We start from the raw sequence: 16613 nt of genomic DNA, 5'->3' as shown, positions 1-16613 counted from the left end.
CCTGGGAGCTGAGCTGCTCAGAGGACAGCTTAAAGGTGGTTGTGATCTTCTTGGCCAGTACACTGGCCTCATTGAAGCCAAAGGAGTAGAGGGAGATCTCAGCAATCATGGCGTAATCTGGAACCATCATGGCCACAGGCCGGAAGAGTGCCTGGGGTCCATGGTGCACATGTGAACTGAGAGGCAGACCTCCGCCCATAGAGCACTATCCCCTTTATTGAGCTGTCTAGTCCTTAGGAGGCAGCTTCACTGCCTTTTTCCCTCTCGGATTCTTGGATCTCTCTCTGTTGCATGCCCGCCATAGCTGTCTTATATTTCCCTGTGACTGGACCACTCTACCTATTAGAAACTGGTCTTTTGTGTTGACCTGAACCTGCCCACAAGCTTGGGGACAGGACTGGGGCCTCCTTTCCATGGCTGGGGATGGACCTCATGACCCTTGGGCAGGAAGGATGCCATAGGGAATCACATCCCCTGATGACCAGCAGCTGTGTGCCTTGAATGAGTTCTTTTTTTTTAAATTTTTATCCACCCAAGGACATGTTTAGACTGGGGAAGGGGGCGGAGGGAGAGAGAGAGAGAGAGAGAGAGAGAGAGAGATCAATGTACGAGAGAAACATTGATCAGTTGCCTCTTGCTCATGTCCCAGCCAGGGACCAAATCTGTAGCCTAGGCATGTGCCCTGACCAGGAAATGAACCCAAGACCTTTTGATTTACAGGAGGATGCTCCAACCAACTGAGCCACACCAGCCAGGGTACCTTGCGTGAGTTCTTTAGCATCTCTGAGCCCAGGCTACATGCTCCAGTGTCTCCCAGTGCCCTGGGTGGCCTTCCAGGCCTGAACTCACCTTCAGGTTGTCAGGCAGCTCGGTGCGGCCAGCGTATCCTGGGTTCATAGTGATGAACACCGCACAGGATGGCACGAGTGGGATCTCAACACCCTCAAACATGAAGCGTTCCACCTACAGGGTGGCAGGGGTTGACTCACCTGCCCCTCCTCTGGATGGGTCCCTCATCCCCTGCTGATGCCCCTATCCTGACTATAGCCAGTCAGCCCAGAATGGATCCCTGATCATGATCTGGCTCCTCTCTCAGGATCTGGCCTAAGGCTTTTGGTCCCAGTGGCTACCCATGGCCTCCTATGTCCTGGCTGCCTGAAGTCTTTATGAATCTGCTATCTCCCATGCCCAGTTCCTTATACTGATTCTCTTTAAACTTGAGCAAACTTGGCTTTGTCTGGGACCAGGGCCCCCTACTTATGTGGCTTTGGGGCACTTGCCAACCTCCCAGCTCTTGTTCCCAGAGACTGTTGGCCACTCTGAATGAGGCTAAAAGAAGGACAGATGTCCTTTCTGTGGGAGGGACCCCTTCATCCAGTGTAGCTTGGGCTGGGAGCCAGCCCCAGAGTGTAATAGGGGTGTGGGGCTCCCTGACTGGCTACAAAAGCCCCCAGGGGAGCTCCTAAATGGGGGAGGAAGAAGTGCCAAGTCCCCTGTAAGATGAGAGAGGTTGGCCTCAGGGCAGGCTCAGTGCCTGGCTGTTCACCCTGCAGGGTGTGGAGTCACATGAAGGCATGGGTATGGTGGGTATAGATGAAGAGATGAGGTGGTGACTTGGGGAAGCATGGAGGGGGATGGATCACCCGCTGTTGCTGAGCCTTCTGGATGGTGGTGATCTGCTGCGCCACCACAGACAGCACCTCAATGTCGATGCGATTGAACTCGTCAAAGCAGGCCCAGGCCCCAGAACTAAATGGGGTGAGAATACAAGGTGGATGTGAGTTCAGAGCCCAGCTGGCACCTCCAGGGGCCTCTCTGACTTCCCTAGGGAGGAAGCAGTCAATAGTAATCTCTACCAACTCAGTCACAACCCCAGCTGCCCACCACCCCTCCCCACTGCCCACAGGGACACAGCCTTTGACTCCCATTATCCCCTCCTGCCCCTTCCACCATCCTGTGAGGCTCCTCTCATGCAGTGTTCCCAGGAGAGCTCAGCCTTCCTGCCCTGTCCTGTGCCACCCTCATACCCTGCCTCACCTGGCCAGGCCCTTGAAGAACTTGCCCATGGCCATGAAGTCGAGCTGATCAGAGCAGTTGAACACAACAGTCTGGATGGCCAAGGCCTTGCCCAGGTCTTTGGTAGTTTCTGTTTTCCCTGTGCCAGCTGGGCCAGCTGGTGCGCCCCCAAACTTGAGATGCAAGGCACCAGTCAGGGTCAGATAGCACCTGCAGGAGTGAGAGGAAGTATGCATGGGCCATGCAACTTCTTCAGGATTCCCACAGGCACCAGGACAGAGAGCCTCCCCATCTTGTTTCCAGTGAAGAGCGGCTCTTGTTCCTCCTTCCTCTCAGGGCTCCAGGTAGTCTCAGTCCTGGCTACTGGGGTCAAAATTGCAGCCTTTGCCCAGTGCTTCCCTACCCCACCCTGTGGCCATGCAGAGCCCTCCTCAGAAACCCATTGCGAAGCCTGATCTGTGGCCACACTTCAATTTCCTTACTCAAAACCCAACTTGAAAATCTGCTAGTAAATATAGTTGGCAAGAGGAAATGACTGATTGCTTTAGAAGAGAATTGTTCATTTTATAAAGGAACTCGCCCATTATTTTTCTTAAGATCAATTCTTCTGGCACATTGAAAGGAGGATTTGACTGAAAAAAATTTATAAAGCTCACACCCATTAATATTTCCTGAGCTATGAGCTTTATGTTTGAACTCATGAAATTCTCATAACCACCCTGAGGAAGGCACAGAGAAAACTAAGGCATAGAGGGGTTGAGGCACCTGTCCAAGGTCACTCAGCTTGTGACAGTCAGAGCTGGTTTTAAACCTGAAGCCTATCTTCTAAACCCCGTGTGCTCTGATAGACTGGCTCTGCCTTTGGTCCTTGCTCTTCTGGGCTAGCCAGAGCTGGAGGAAGAGTCCCAGTGGTGGTGGACATGTGAGAAAGGGGACTCTTACCTGTCGGTGAGGGGTGTGATCACCAGCCTCCCGCTGTTGCCTAGGTACTCGTAGCCATAGATGAACTCGGCATTTACAGCTCGAATGTACAGGTTGTTATTCGTCCAGTAGTACCTGGAATTGCAGGGTGATGGGTTCCTGGCCCAGGGGACCATAAGCCCCCAGGCAGGGTATGCGGCTGAGGAGAAGTGAGTCTTTTGGTGAGAAAGGGCATCAGGTACCTCTGCCCAGTTTGTCCCAGGGCCTTGAGGGCCAGGAATAGCAATTATTGATGGACTCTCTACCTGCTCCTGACCTCAGCCTGCAGCTGCTCTGACCCTGAGGGTGGCTGGGCCAGGGGCCCTGTCTCCTCACCTCAGCTGTGAGATCCATTCAAAGTCATTCACACTGACCACGTTCTCCTGGATCAGCTTGGCCACCACATCCTTGGCATGGACCTCAATGACGATTAGTGCTGAGAGCACTGTCCGCTGCATACGGGACAGCTTCCCCCGAACCAGAGCCACCAGGTCACTGAGCTGCAGAAGTTGGGGGACATTGTCAGGCACAGTCATGCTAGGGGTAAGCTCTTTCTCCTTTGCACAGAGGGTGGGCTTTGGCCAGGTACAACCCCTCTATCCTGGGTGCTTCTGATAGTCCTGGATGAGAGGGGCATAGGGAGGGCACTGGTCACATGAGAAGTCTGGCAGGGAAGTAAATAAGAATGGATGTATGCACATGACATCTGTCTTCCTGCAGTGTACAGTGTCACCTGAGCCTTCAGTGGCCAGGTGGTGGAGCCTGGTGAGGAGCTCCAGGAAGGAGTGTGGTGAGGAGCCAGTACACAGGGCTGGGATGGTGCAGGATGTGGCTCCCTCAGTGACTAGCAGGAGAGGGGCACCTGTCTGGCCCCAGGCTCTCCTCCTACTGGTGGCTGGTCATGAAACACTCATTTCTGGGATGTCTGACCTTCTGCTCTTTGGATCCAACCAAGGCCTCTTTCAGGGAAATACAGGGAAAAGCTCCCGCAGAAACTGGGCTTTCCTGGGTGTGGTGGGGGTGTGTGTGGAGTAAAGACAACCCCTGGACTCTCACCTGCTGGGCAAGCTGGGGGAACAGCTTGCTCCTGACGTTGCTGGCCTCCAGGGCTTCCTCCACTTCCATAGTCCAGTAGGTCTGGCACCCAGCAATAGTCACCTGGCCAGGCCAGCTCAGGACCCACTGGGTCCTGGGCATCTGGGAAGATCACACAGGCTGGGCTGACCCAGGCAGCTGCCAGCCCTGACCCTGCATACTTTTTCCATTAAACATGGTCTGTGCTTTGGCCTTTTGAACTCTGGGCTCAAGTTGTTAATGCTGCCTCAAAAGCAGAGAAGCCATTAAGCTCTGGGCCTCTCTGGAGTGGGCAGAGTCATCACTTCCTCAGACAAGATCTTGAAGCAGAGGGTTGGGAGCCCAGGATCAGAGATATACAGCTTTGGGTTCAAACCATGGCTCATGCCTATGGGTATAAAATATCTCTGAACTGACTGTGTAGGATGAGGGTTAACCTCCAGCCCCACTATTGACTGTGGGTCTGGGAGGGGTAATGTGGGTGAAGTCCCAGCTCAGTCCTGGTACACACTGAGCACTTGAATCATAACAGTGACTATTATTAGGAGTAAGTCTCGTTTTCTGCAGCGTATTTTCAGATTCCTCCCTGGGCAGGCCTCAAGGACCCCTTGTCCCTGGAGATCCCCTTGTTGACTGAGAGCAGCATCAGTCAAGGCTGGAGCTTGAAGATGAGGCAGGCAGGCATCCCAGCTACCATGCTCGGGCAAAGAGCACTGAGAAAGGAGCAAACGGAAGGAGGACTGGGCTGGGAGGCTATGCCGGGGTGGGAGGCATGACTCACGGTGGGGTAGGCCTTGATGGCCCTCTCGATGATGTCTCGTATGCTTGTCTTCATGCTGCGTTCCACCTCCCGCAGCCAGTCCTCCACGTTGCTGGATGGGTAGATGGAGAAGGACAATTGTACCTCCTCACCCTCTGCCGAGTACATGTGTGTGATCTCCAGGTCCTCTTGGAATAGCAGCTGTGGGCAGGGTGGGCAAGAGTGGGGGTTATACTAAGTGTGCCCAGAGGCTCCACCCTCCACAGCCCCAGGGATGACCCACCTGCGCTCTTCACCTTCAGAAGAGAGCTCTGCATCATGGAGCATCACCTGAACATCTATCTGGCTGGGACTTCTCTGACTGTGTATTTAGGCAGGATGGGTCTGCCTTGTCCCTGGCTGTGGCCCAGCCAACCCACTGGGTAAAAGAGGCTAACTCTGTTTGTGACTCTCTATTCTGTACAGGCCTGTGCAGCCTACCTTTTAGGCAAGAATAAGGACAAGGAGAGTCAGGAGCCCTTGGCCTCATGGGTTTCTCAACCCAGCCAGCACCTCAGTGTATTGTGGGAACAGGGCTCCCCCTGGATGAACTGAGAGACAGCCTCCCACTGCCAGTCCCTGAGCTGGGGGGTTTTCAGCTGACCTTCCTCCCACAGGCTTCAGGTGCTTCTCTAAGGGCCAGGAATCTTACTTGCTACCTCATTTCCTTCTAGAAGGACTTGGGGCTAGAGAAAAGCTGTTCTCTTATGGAAGGATCCCCAGTGCTCCTAGTCTTGAGCCCCAGTCCCTGTACCCCAGGCCCAGTCACCCACCCGGGCAATGTTCTCGAAGCACTTGCGCAGATGGGGCTGCACCGCAGTGGGGTCCTTTGTCTGGGACAAGATCTCAAGTAGTTCATCATCTGACAGGAAATAGAATCTGCCAAGGTAACAAGGGTAAAGGAGTGGGTCAGAGATCCCTTGGGGTCCAGCCACCCCAGTACCACTGACACTCCTGCACCCAGCCTGGGTGGGGTCCTAGGTGCCCCAGCCTCATGGGCAGGCACTGACAGAGTGGGCACAGATCAGGTGGTGCCTACCTGGGGAAGGCGCTCCTCTTGGTCTCCAAGTACTCACTGAGGCCCTTTTGGACCGTGTCTAGCAGCTTGTTACAATCTCGCAGGCTATCTAGCAGCCTCTGGTCAGAGCACACATTGATCACCTGCATGGCCCATGCCAGAGAGAAACTGGAAGTGAGCATGGTCCAATTGGGAGGGAACAAGGTGGGTTCAAAGAGCACCCACCTGGGAAAGAGACTCTCAGTGGGGCCTGGGAAGGAACAGGGGCAGGAAAATGGCCCTGAGCTAAGGGTTGCAACCATCATTCCTGTCAGTCCCCCCAAAAAAATCCATGGTCAAAAAAATTAGGGTTAAACAAAGCCAGGGTGTTTGATTTGCTGCAGGACTTATCAGAGCCTTTAAAATGCTAATGTAAACCGCAAATTTCTGCAAAGAAAATCATCAACTCTTGTGTTTCCAAGGAGTGTCTCTTATGATTGGAGAGCTCACTTTGGAACACAGGCACAGACCAAAGCCTTGAACTTGCTCTATAAGCTTTCTTGTTCAGAGAGAGATGAGACCAGGAGACCATGAGACTCCCAACAATGTGACCATGAGACTCCCAACAATGTGACTAGGGCCATTGGTGGTCCCTGCTTCCCCATCGCATCCCTGTGTGAGCTTGCCTCCCGGTTCTCATAGGCATTCTTCATGATCTTCCTCCAGATCCGTTCCATTGTCTGGTAGCGCTTGCTCTCCACGGGCAACTGCCGGTTGATATCCTCAGAGGTAAAGATGGGCTCCAGGTAGAGCCAGGACCGCTGACAGTTCAGCCACTCCTCCAGTACTTCCTAGGCAAGGCATAGACTGTTAGAACCCAGCGTCCAAGTTAGGGGTTCTGTCCCCATGACCTAGATATTTTCTCCATACCAGAGTGCTGGGCAGAGGTGGGACATCAGAGCCATTGTCTGTGGGGAAATTTCTAGATGGTGCTGTCAGCCACAGTACTATGCCTGCCCTCCAGAGAAACCCCAAGTCCCCCACAGGATGCCCACACTTCTAACAGAGCTGGTGAGCCACCCTTCCCAAGAAGGGAACTACTTCCAAACCAGCAAACGCTGAAGTAACACAGTAAAAAGCCCCAGGGTGTGAAAGTCCAAACCAGCCTCCTTGCCTGGTCAGACCCAGGGTCCAAGAATCCAGAATTCTCTGAGGTATATTGGGACTTGAACCTAAAATCTCTAAAATACTCTGAAACATCAGTCCAAGAATGAGATTTCTTCCAAACAGGCTACTTTTCTCCAAATTCTGCCTCCAAATTTCCCTTTCACGATTTATCTCTTGTCTTTTTCTATCAATGCAAACTCATTCATTTCATTCACCCATTTTTTCATTCATTATCTTCCTCTTGAGATGTGTGCTATGGACAGCTCTGTGCGAGGCCCATGAGGGCACCAGAAGACACACAGGAACAGGATGTGGTCCCTGCCCTCAAGGAGCCCACAGTCCACTAAACAGGCAGTTCTGTCTTTGAGTCCCCAAGAGACTGGCATGAATGATGGTCTCTAACAGGTATTGACCAATGCTGTGGTGGGAACACCTTGCAGGCAGGTGTGGGGGAATCAGTGAGGGCTGCCTTGGAGATGGATGGTAGGGATGGAACTCCAGGTGTAGGGGAGACCTAGGGATTATGATGACCACCTCAGGAATCTCTGGATAGTTCAAGGAGTACACAGATAATCCCTCCTCTCTTAGATTCTGGCCTTCACTGGAGGTTTCTGAACAGCTTCCAGGAGGCTCCAGGGAAGGGACTTTCAGAATCACACAGGTAGAACTGACCTCAGGACAGTCCTCCAGGGCTTTGTAGACAGCTCCTGCCTCTGGCCTGAAAGGTCTGAAGAGGGACACTCCCCAGTGCCCTCATGACCTCAACCCAACCAAGCTCCAAATGAGACAGGAATAGGAGGCTTAAGATGGAGTGAGAGAGGTCACTGAGGAACCTCAGGGCCTCATGGTGTCCAGTCCAGAAAGTTCCAAGACTGGAGGTCCTAGCTGCCCCAAGCCCAGGCAGTCCTTCAGAGCTCTGCTGGCAGCTGTCATGCCCTACCCAGCCACAGCTCCTGTGGCCCACTCCTATATCCTGAATTGTCTTCTTCAGCAGATGCACCTCAGAGATGGAGAGCCCCATTGTAGTTACTCTCCTCTGCATGAGGGTCCTGTCAGAGAGCCAGGGGCTGAGCAAACCTGGGCAAGGCTCCTCACTGCTTCAAACCCCACCCAGACACCATAGTGAGCCACTTAAGAGACAGGGGGCTGTGAGGGTAGGGGATGAATAAAGGAAGGTCATGGAAGGCCCACCTGAGTCAGCTTCAACTTGGTCTCCCAGGAGTTGATGCGTTGCTCGAAGGGCTTCTTGTAGGGTGAGAAGGACATGCTCTGAGTCATTACAATATGGTCGTCGAGGAGCTGTGATGCCTCATCTGGACTCTTGAGAATGTAGGTATCTGTTTCCTTGTAGGGCATCACGTTGAACAGGATGGTTGACCACTCCTTCTCCATCTTGTCCAGTGCCTGGGGTGGGTACAAGTCAGGCTGAGTCCTAGGAAGGACCTGGCCCACATTCTCTGTGACCAGCACTGGGCAGGGAAGAGCAGGATCCGCCCGACCATGACCTTCACTTAGGCCCCCCTGGTCACCAAATTCCCCAGGGGCCCTCATCAGAATTCAAGGCCAACTGGCTCTCATACATGTGTTATATGTGTACAATATGCATGTACATGCATGTCGAGAGACAGTTAAGGTGCTAGTTAGGAGTTCTGGTCCCAGTTATAGCCCTTACTGGCTATGTCACCCTAACCACTTGCTGAAACTCTCCGAGTCCTAATTTATCCATCTGTTAACTGAGGGTAATGCTATCAACTCAATCCTGGGAGAGGAAGTAACTTGAGAAGATCAACTGAGCAATAACCAGGATGGTGGACCCTGTGCCAAGTTCTTCACATACATTATTAACTCACTTAATGGAATACACCTCAACCCCTGGGCCTGGTGAAGGAGCCCAGGGATGGGGCCCAGTACTGTCATCCTCCTACACCATTGGGCAGGACCTTGGGTGGGGCAGGGTGAGCCTGCTGGCTGCCCACCTGCTCAATGGCGTACTCCTTGCCGGCCACCTCAGCCACCTTGCTGATGCTCTCGATGTGGTCCTGTAGGTTCATCTCAAGGCAGCGGGCAAAGGTCAGGTTGGCCTTGGGCCTGACATTAATGTTGATCTCATTGGACAGCACCTCCCAGTGCCGGGGCCTCATGCCAGGGTTTCGCAGCCCCTGGATCAATGGGATGTATGGTTTGAACTCCTCGATGCGGGTCCGGATGTCCAAGGCCACCTCCTGGCAGGCTGCCAGGCAGGGAAGATGGGTGTGAGAAGCAGTCAGCACAGGCAAGGAAGCAGTAGATGGGCTGGCTTGGTCACCTACCTGGGATGTCCTTGAACTGCTTCACACACTTGTGCATGGTCTTAAAGGACTCAATGACATTCTTCTCCAGTTGCTCAGCATCAATGGCTGACAGGGGGTCATTCATCCAGCTCTCGGACCAGCGCAGCCAGTCAGAGGCTGTGGTCCAGAGGTCCAGATAGGGCTGGAAATCCTTCACCATCCTGGACAGTTTGTCATACTGTAGGGGCAGAAGAACCGGGCCTGCCTTGGGGTGCTTCTAAGTCTCTCTCCATTCTGCTCATTCTTGGGCCAGGTCTTCTTCCCATATTTGCTCCTGGCTGCCATCCTAATCCCGTCCCTGTGGACTTGGCCCTGTCCTCCCTATTTCCTGTCCCCCTAAAGCTCTGGGCTCTGAGCAGCTGAGCAAGGCCTGCACTGACCCTCAGGCCTCTTGCCTGGTTCTAGCCAGTCTCCTTGCCCTGAGGGCCAGGGGTGGATTATCTCCTTTCTGCAGCCTGCTTGGTCCTGCCCTCCAAATGCCAGGCCCTGCCAGCTGGCAGCTGGGTTCTGATTAGGCCACAAACACCATGGCTCTTCCTCAAACCCTGGGGATTAAGGGATGGGGTGGCTGCAGGAGGCCTACGTTGGTGATGGGCAAGCCAAAGATGCGTTCGCGGTTGTTGTAGAGCATGGCCAGCTGCTGGCAGTCCTTCAGCTGCTTCTTGACCCGCCGCACCTCATTGGCAATCTCATGTGCTCGTGCAATCTCCACATGGGTGGAGAAGCCAGCTACCACCAGCTGTGGGCCAAGGAGCAAGGAATCAGAGGTCTCTGTGGCCCCACCATGCCCACATGCATCCAGGGAGCCCAAGGTCTTCAGGCATCAGCATCTCCCAGTTCTGAGGGCACTTTCTTCTCTGGGAGTAAGCAGATTCCTGGCCCATTACAGGCAGCTGACCACCCTGTGGTAACATAGCAAAATCAGAGAAGAACCCAGTGCCCTGAGCACTGCCCACTGGGACAAAACAGAGGAGTAGGGGCTCTTTGCTACCCTGAATTCTTCTGGAGCTTGCTGCCCAGGCACCCCTCTGGCTTTTCAGTTCATTTGGCCTGGCCCTGGAGAAGGTATGTGTGTGTGTGTTCAGAGCCAGTCCCAGCAGAGCCTCAGCCAAGCCCTACCTGCAGCCCTTCCAGCTTCTCCTGGAAGTTGTTCTGATCCATAACCTGGATTTTGTGGAACTTCTCTTCATCTTCAATGTGCTGCTGCCGCACTATCTCTATCTGTCCGAGAATCTTAGAAGGCCAGTTGTTGGCAGCCCATCTGGATGGGGCAGGGGTAGAGATTGGGGGGGGGGTGTCACAGCTGAAATGATGGGGTGGGCAGGCCAGGCAGGGGCACCCAGGGTGAAGGGGAGAATGGGGGATCCAGGTGGCAGTTGAAGCTAGACAGGGCTGCACAACTGGGAAGTAGAAGTGAGGTGGGAGGCAGCCATTTTGTGGGGTATGCATCTGCCAGGCAAGGGAAGCAGTCCTTGCCCTGGGACTGTGGTCTGGAAGCTGTGGTCAGCATCCAGGGAGAAGCAGATCCAATGTACCCAGTGCAATGATGGGGCAAGGGGGTGGGAATAGTGTCAAAGTAACAGCCTCTAGCCTGCATTTCCTTGGTGACCAACCAGAGCCACCAGGCCAGCTTCCTTCATATTAGACCAACTCTCTTTGCCTGCCTGACATGGGATTCAGGGACTCTGCCTGCAGCTGGTCTAGAGGTGTTGACCCTGGGGAGGCCCATCCTGTGCACCAGGATGTCCTATAAAGTTGGAGTCTTGAAGCTCCTGGGCAGGGCTCCCAGGAGAGAATGTCAATCTCCCCTAACCCCCAAGGTCCTGGAGGGACCCCCAGTCTGTGAGGCAGGGTGGTCAAGGGGTCTCTAGGGACCTCAGTAAGGAAGTTCCAGCCTGAGGCCATTTCCCATGAGCTGGGTGGGGACAAGTGCTCTTCCCCAAGGAATGCCCACCTTGGGAAAACCCCTGGGAAAAGGGTTTAGCCTCCTTTCCTCAAGAACCCAAAGGGCTCCAACTGTAAACAAGAGGCTCTTCTGACGGGATAGAGAATGGAGACAGGGTTGGGGGCAGCACAGTCCCTAGGCCAAGAGGCTCAAATGATTTCCTTCTGCCCCATTGACCACCTGACCCTGGCCCTGGTCCCAGACCATGTGGAGCCATGGCCTCTGGCATCTCAGCAGGGCATTTGTGGTGTGACTGCACAGCTGTGGCCACAGGATATTTGAGAGCCACTGCAGTTTGGCACCTCCTCCCCTATCTCTTTCTGTCTACCACCTACCTAGGGTGGGGACCAAGCTCCCACTCACTTGTCATTGAAGTCATCTGTGCTGAGGTTGTAAAGGAATTCATCCATAATCTGGTAGTCATCCATGACCTTCACAATCCGCTCCTGCAGTGACAGGTGGTGGTGAGAATGCATGTGTGCCTGGTTGGGGGGTTGCCACTGGTGAAAGAGGGCTCCCCAAGGTGGTTAGGTGCTGGGGAGAGACTGCTCTCTTCCAGAGAGGGGAGGCCCGGGGTAGGGAAGGAGGTGTGGGGTGCAAGACTAGCATTGAGATAAGAGCTTCAAGGGCCATGGCCACCATACCTCCAACCTTCAGCCCCTGACCCATATATTTCATCCTTCTGACCTCCCAGACGGCATAGCTCTGAACCTCCATTGTGCACCCAACCTCACAGCTCCCCTGGGCCCCACCCATCCTTTGTATCTACCTTGCCTCTGGCCTCCTGGTTCCTGACCTCCCAGGTCCCCAGTGCCTAGGGTGCCACCTGACTTCTAGGATCCTGATCCAGGACACCAGCCCCCACTCCCTGGCTCCCATTCATGCACCTCACCTCCAGCCCCACCAGCTTTTCAGGGATGCCCTTCATCCACTCGCGAAGCTCAGCCAGCTCCTCTATGCTGTTGGGCTTCTCATAGATCTTGCGGCTGATGCTGCGAAACTCCTCACAGATCTGGCAGTGGGAGAAGGACACCAGGGAGGCCAAGTGCCTCTCCCTTGCCTTCTGCAGGACCTGCACCTCCTTCTTGATCCCATGTCTACAGGCAGGTAATTGCCCCCACCCTACCACATCCTGCAGTTGGTTCCCTGGGGAGCTCAGGCCTTGTGGTGGGACAAGGGTGTCACCGAGCACATTTCACCTTCCTTAGCCTCCTGTGCCAAAACACACATATGCACACACATGCACACACACACACACACAGCATTTCTGAGGCCTGAACCTGCACACCCTCAGCCCTGTGAAATGGCCCACCTCAGAATGTCCTTATGAGGGGTTTCCAGGCCTCTACAAGTCTAGAGAAGGAGATAGCAGCAGCCCTTTCCTGGGACCCCTCCATATGGGACAGCTCCCTGCAGACAGGCAGGGTCAAGGCAGGATTACTTTTAGATCTTTTCACTGGCCTGGGTGTCTGTAGACACCCCTGACCTTGCCTGGGGACATCTTGCTTGTGGGAGTTTACTATCTACACAAGGATACATGTGCTACTGTGGTCACTGGGGCTGGGCGGGTGGGCACTTACATTGTTCACCTCCTTGTGAAGGTTCTTGGCCAGGATATCCAGCATGGAAGTGGCCAGAGCCTTGCGCTTCTTGGACAGGCTCTGCTTGACATTGTCCACGTTGATGTAGAAGGGCCCAATGATGATGCTGCTGGGCAGTGAGTTGTCCAGAATCTCTTTCTCTTGTAGGTGGGTAAGCACCACCTTCCGTACCTCCTCAGCTGATGGGCAGTGCTCCTGGTAGGCTCTGTGGATGGCAGGCACGGGGTGGGAGGCGGGCAAAAGGTGGTGAGGGTGTGGGTGTCAATCACACAGACACACAGACAGACTTAGACACACAAACACACTTGAGGAATGTAGCGACGTCACTGTTGTTCAGCTCCAGGTACTTTCTATACTCCTTGGCATAGGCCTGCAATGGGATCATGGCCTTCTGCACAGCGTTGACCATGGTGGCCCTCAGCTCCTCCACCAGGGGCTCATGAAGCCCCACGGACTCTAGCAGGGGATCACCGCTGATAAAGATGTCCTCCATCACCAGCTGTGGAGTAGGGGGAGGGGCATAGAACTGGATGAGCAATGAGGCAGGTAGGCAGAGGAGTTGGAAATGTGATCCAAAGATTGAGTGGGCAGCAGTACGGCCTAGCACAGACAGCATGGTGGGGGTGGGGGCAGGGTTGGGGCTGTGGACCAATATAAGACTAGAAGCCTATGGGATCCATCAAGGGGCAGTGTCTTCTTCTGTCTGTGCCTGACTCAGCTCATTGCCATGGAAAGAAACAGATGGGAAAACCAGGTCACTGATGGCTCTGACCGACCAGCAAGGAAGACAAGAGGGGACCGGAGTTACAGAGGATGTTAGACCAAGGGTGTGGGCTCTGCAAAGATCTGGTAATGAAATGGGGACTTTTGACTTGAGTGTGGAGGTCGGTCTGTGTCCATGTCTTAGCTGAAGACAGAGGTCAGGAGCTGGGTGGGATCAAGAGAGTGGGATCTGGGTCAGGCATGGCTGTGGCAGGAGTGGATGAGTAAGCCCAGCTGGCATCTTGGGTCTGATATTTAGCAGCTACATGACCTGAGGCTAAACTTCTCTGAGTCTCATGACAAAATGTGGATACTGATGGTTCCCAATTCAGCCTATGGTGAGGATGAAATGAGCTACTCAAGAATTAAAGGGTGAGCATACTTCAGCCAAGTGGGAGGTTCAAGATAAAGTTGAACTGCTCTAATACTCAGGGCCGCACCCTAAGGCTATGGTAGCCCCTAGCAGCAGGGCAACAGGTGTCCTGGGCCTTGAGTTGTGGGTTGTGGATACCTTCTCTAGCTGGGGCACTGCATGAGTGGCCAGGATGCCCTTGTCGAAGAGATTGAGCAGAGATGTCTCGAACTGCTCCAGTGGTGTGCTGTAATGCACCCCTGAGCTGTCCAGCACCAGGTCCATAATGAATAGGGGATTCTTCCGGGGCCTGTGGGACAATGACTAGGCTGATCATGGGCAGTGGCCCAGCTCTCTGTCCCTACTGCTATCATGATGGGTCTTGAGCTTTCCATGTTTGAGACTTCCCTCCATGCTCCTCCCAGAAACCTCCAAGTTACTAGAGGGAAAGACCCAGGCCAGCCAAACAAGCTCTGCTATTCCTGCCACTTGCCCAGAGTTCCTTGGGCACCAGGGAAAGGGAGACTCCCCTACCATGTGGTCTTGAAGTCATCAGGACAGGTTGCCAGACCCTGGGAACTTTTGACTCCCCACTATCCCTGGGAGCTCACTATCCTTCGCTTCAGATACCCACTACATGACAACAGCCCTCAGACCTGGATCCTAGCCGGGCCTCCCCTCTGCACTCTGGATTGTCACCCACCCACCTGGGTCTCTAATGCCATCTCAAACATCCTGTGTCCCCTGACTCCTACCAGTTACCCCCAGGGTTTGGTCCTAGGGGTAAACCCAAGAGTTAGCCTTGTCTCCTCCCCACTTTCTCCCCCTGCGCATCCTGCTGCAGCCAGGCCCACAACACTGCTGCCCAGGCACTCACTGCCCCAAATCGGTCCCACCAAGGCCTAGCTCTGTCACCCCTTGTCTAGACAATGGCAAAAGCCTTGGTATGACTTCTCTTTCTGTCTCAGTTGTCCCCACAAGTCCAGAGCATCATTTTGGAATGTAAATCAGATCATTTTTCCTCTCTGATAGCTGCTGACCACACTTAGAATAAACCCAGCCCCTGACCATGACCCCAGGAGGCTCTGTGTGGTCTGGCCTGGTCCTTGCCACCGGACTAGCCTTCTCTGCCTTCCCCATACCAGCCATAGCTGCTGGCCCTTCTTTCCTTGACTGTCCAAGTTCTTTCTCCCCTCTGTGCTTCTGCATGTGTTGGTCCCTCTATCTGCCCCACATCTCAGAGATGGCTCCTCACAGCCTCAAGTCTCGGTACAGTTATAACTTCCTACCTGACCCCCTGGCAAAGCCCCTTTCTCCCCAGGGTCCATCACAGTCCCTGCCAAGATTGGCAATGACTATGTCTATTAATTTTCCTGTTGTCTGTGCCCCTTGTGAGAACAAGGCCATGCCTCTTTTGTTCCCCCAAAGCCCTGCCTGGTTCATGGCTCAAAGAATATTTCTCAAATGAGTAACTCAGTAACTGGCTGAGAGAATGAAAGTCACAGAAGAAATGCAAACCAAGGCTGGGGGGATGTTCTCTAGAAACCAAGGTGGGAGCCAGGCTCTTCCTGCTGTCCAGGACCTAGCAGTGATGGGTACCCTGACCCTGGTCACTCTGGTCCCCCCACCCTGCACCACCATAGCCACTGGGGCCTGGCAAGGAAGAGTTCTGGTGTCAACAGGTGCCTCAGCCCAGCCAGGCCCCACCTGTAGGGGCTGTTTATGAGGTCTTCGCCCCAGACCATGTCATCAGTGCAGTCGATCACACTGCAGCAGGCGTCACTGATGAACTGTGAGAAGCTGGCCAGTGAGTCCTGCACCAGGAAGCGCAGTGTGTCCTGCAGCATATACTTGATCAGCTCCATCAGCTTGCGCAGCTTTGACATGAGATACACCTCCCAGTTGGTCTCGTACAGATTGTACCAGCCCTTGCTCATGTCCCGCAGGCTGCTGCGCATGGCCACCTTGAGCGTACTGATCCAGCTGTCCTTGAGGAACATCTGCACCTGGAGTGGCCACAGACAGCATCACTCAGCCACCTCCGGGAATCGCTGTCCACAGCTGCCATACTCAGAGACTATAGGCACTAGGGTGCTTGGGCAGCTTTAGGACTCAGATGACTATAGAGGAATCTCCCCCAACCCCAACTTACTGTTAATCTCTGCCAACCAACACCCTCCTGTGACCCCAGGAACCAGGGCTGCTCTGGGGGAAGGAGGGAGAAAGGGGAAACACAGCAGGGTTTTCCTTATAGCCAAGGGAGAGAGATACTAGGAATGAGGCAGAAAGAGACACAGAATGGAGCAGAGAGAGGCAGAGAGGGGGAGCTTTTCTCCTAGGCCATCTGGCAGCTGTCTCCCATGAGGCTGAACCCCTTCTCTCTTATACCCAAACCTCAGGGAGATACAGGGGTACATAGGGTTCCTGCTTCTGCTTCAGAGGCCACCAGGGTTGGGATAGAAAGTGACGGGTTTTCCTTTTCTCTCCAAAGTGAGCCACACCCCAGCCTCCCACAGGTCTAGGAAGAGGTGAGGCCTGGTTTTAAGGAGAGCAGGGGCTCATAGCCTCACCACTGATCCATCAATCCCAGGCTTCTCTGGGAGCCCCTGG

At 54.1% G+C, this 16613-nt stretch overlaps 1 protein-coding gene across 1 annotated transcript in view; it reads right to left on the bottom strand.

Moving 5' to 3' along the window:
* DNAH1 (dynein axonemal heavy chain 1) overlaps positions 1–16613 on the bottom strand; it is an 88578-nt gene that overhangs the window by 33179 nt on the left and 38786 nt on the right. The window contains exons 10-31 of the mRNA XM_045832124.1: positions 15711–16009; positions 14163–14313; positions 13193–13388; positions 12869–13092; positions 12181–12300; positions 11652–11734; positions 10463–10604; positions 9927–10082; positions 9323–9521; positions 8990–9243; positions 8205–8417; positions 6533–6697; positions 5889–6010; positions 5623–5728; positions 4832–5011; positions 4033–4173; positions 3313–3476; positions 2959–3072; positions 2038–2226; positions 1644–1749; positions 850–963; positions 2–151 (exon numbers count right to left, since the gene is read on the bottom strand). Of these exons, the coding sequence (XP_045688080.1) occupies positions 2–151; positions 850–963; positions 1644–1749; positions 2038–2226; positions 2959–3072; positions 3313–3476; positions 4033–4173; positions 4832–5011; positions 5623–5728; positions 5889–6010; positions 6533–6697; positions 8205–8417; positions 8990–9243; positions 9323–9521; positions 9927–10082; positions 10463–10604; positions 11652–11734; positions 12181–12300; positions 12869–13092; positions 13193–13388; positions 14163–14313; positions 15711–16009 (3588 nt within the window). The remainder of the gene's footprint in view (position 1; positions 152–849; positions 964–1643; positions 1750–2037; positions 2227–2958; positions 3073–3312; positions 3477–4032; positions 4174–4831; positions 5012–5622; positions 5729–5888; positions 6011–6532; positions 6698–8204; positions 8418–8989; positions 9244–9322; positions 9522–9926; positions 10083–10462; positions 10605–11651; positions 11735–12180; positions 12301–12868; positions 13093–13192; positions 13389–14162; positions 14314–15710; positions 16010–16613) is intronic.

The sequence above is a fragment of the Phyllostomus hastatus genome, unplaced genomic scaffold (assembly GCF_019186645.2).
Source record: "Phyllostomus hastatus isolate PE091 unplaced genomic scaffold, TTU_PhHast_1.1 phas_contig_16, whole genome shotgun sequence".
Lineage (NCBI taxonomy): Eukaryota > Metazoa > Chordata > Mammalia > Chiroptera > Phyllostomidae > Phyllostomus > Phyllostomus hastatus.
Note: the sequence above shows the minus strand (reverse complement) of the source record. Positions and strands in the feature narration are given on the sequence as shown.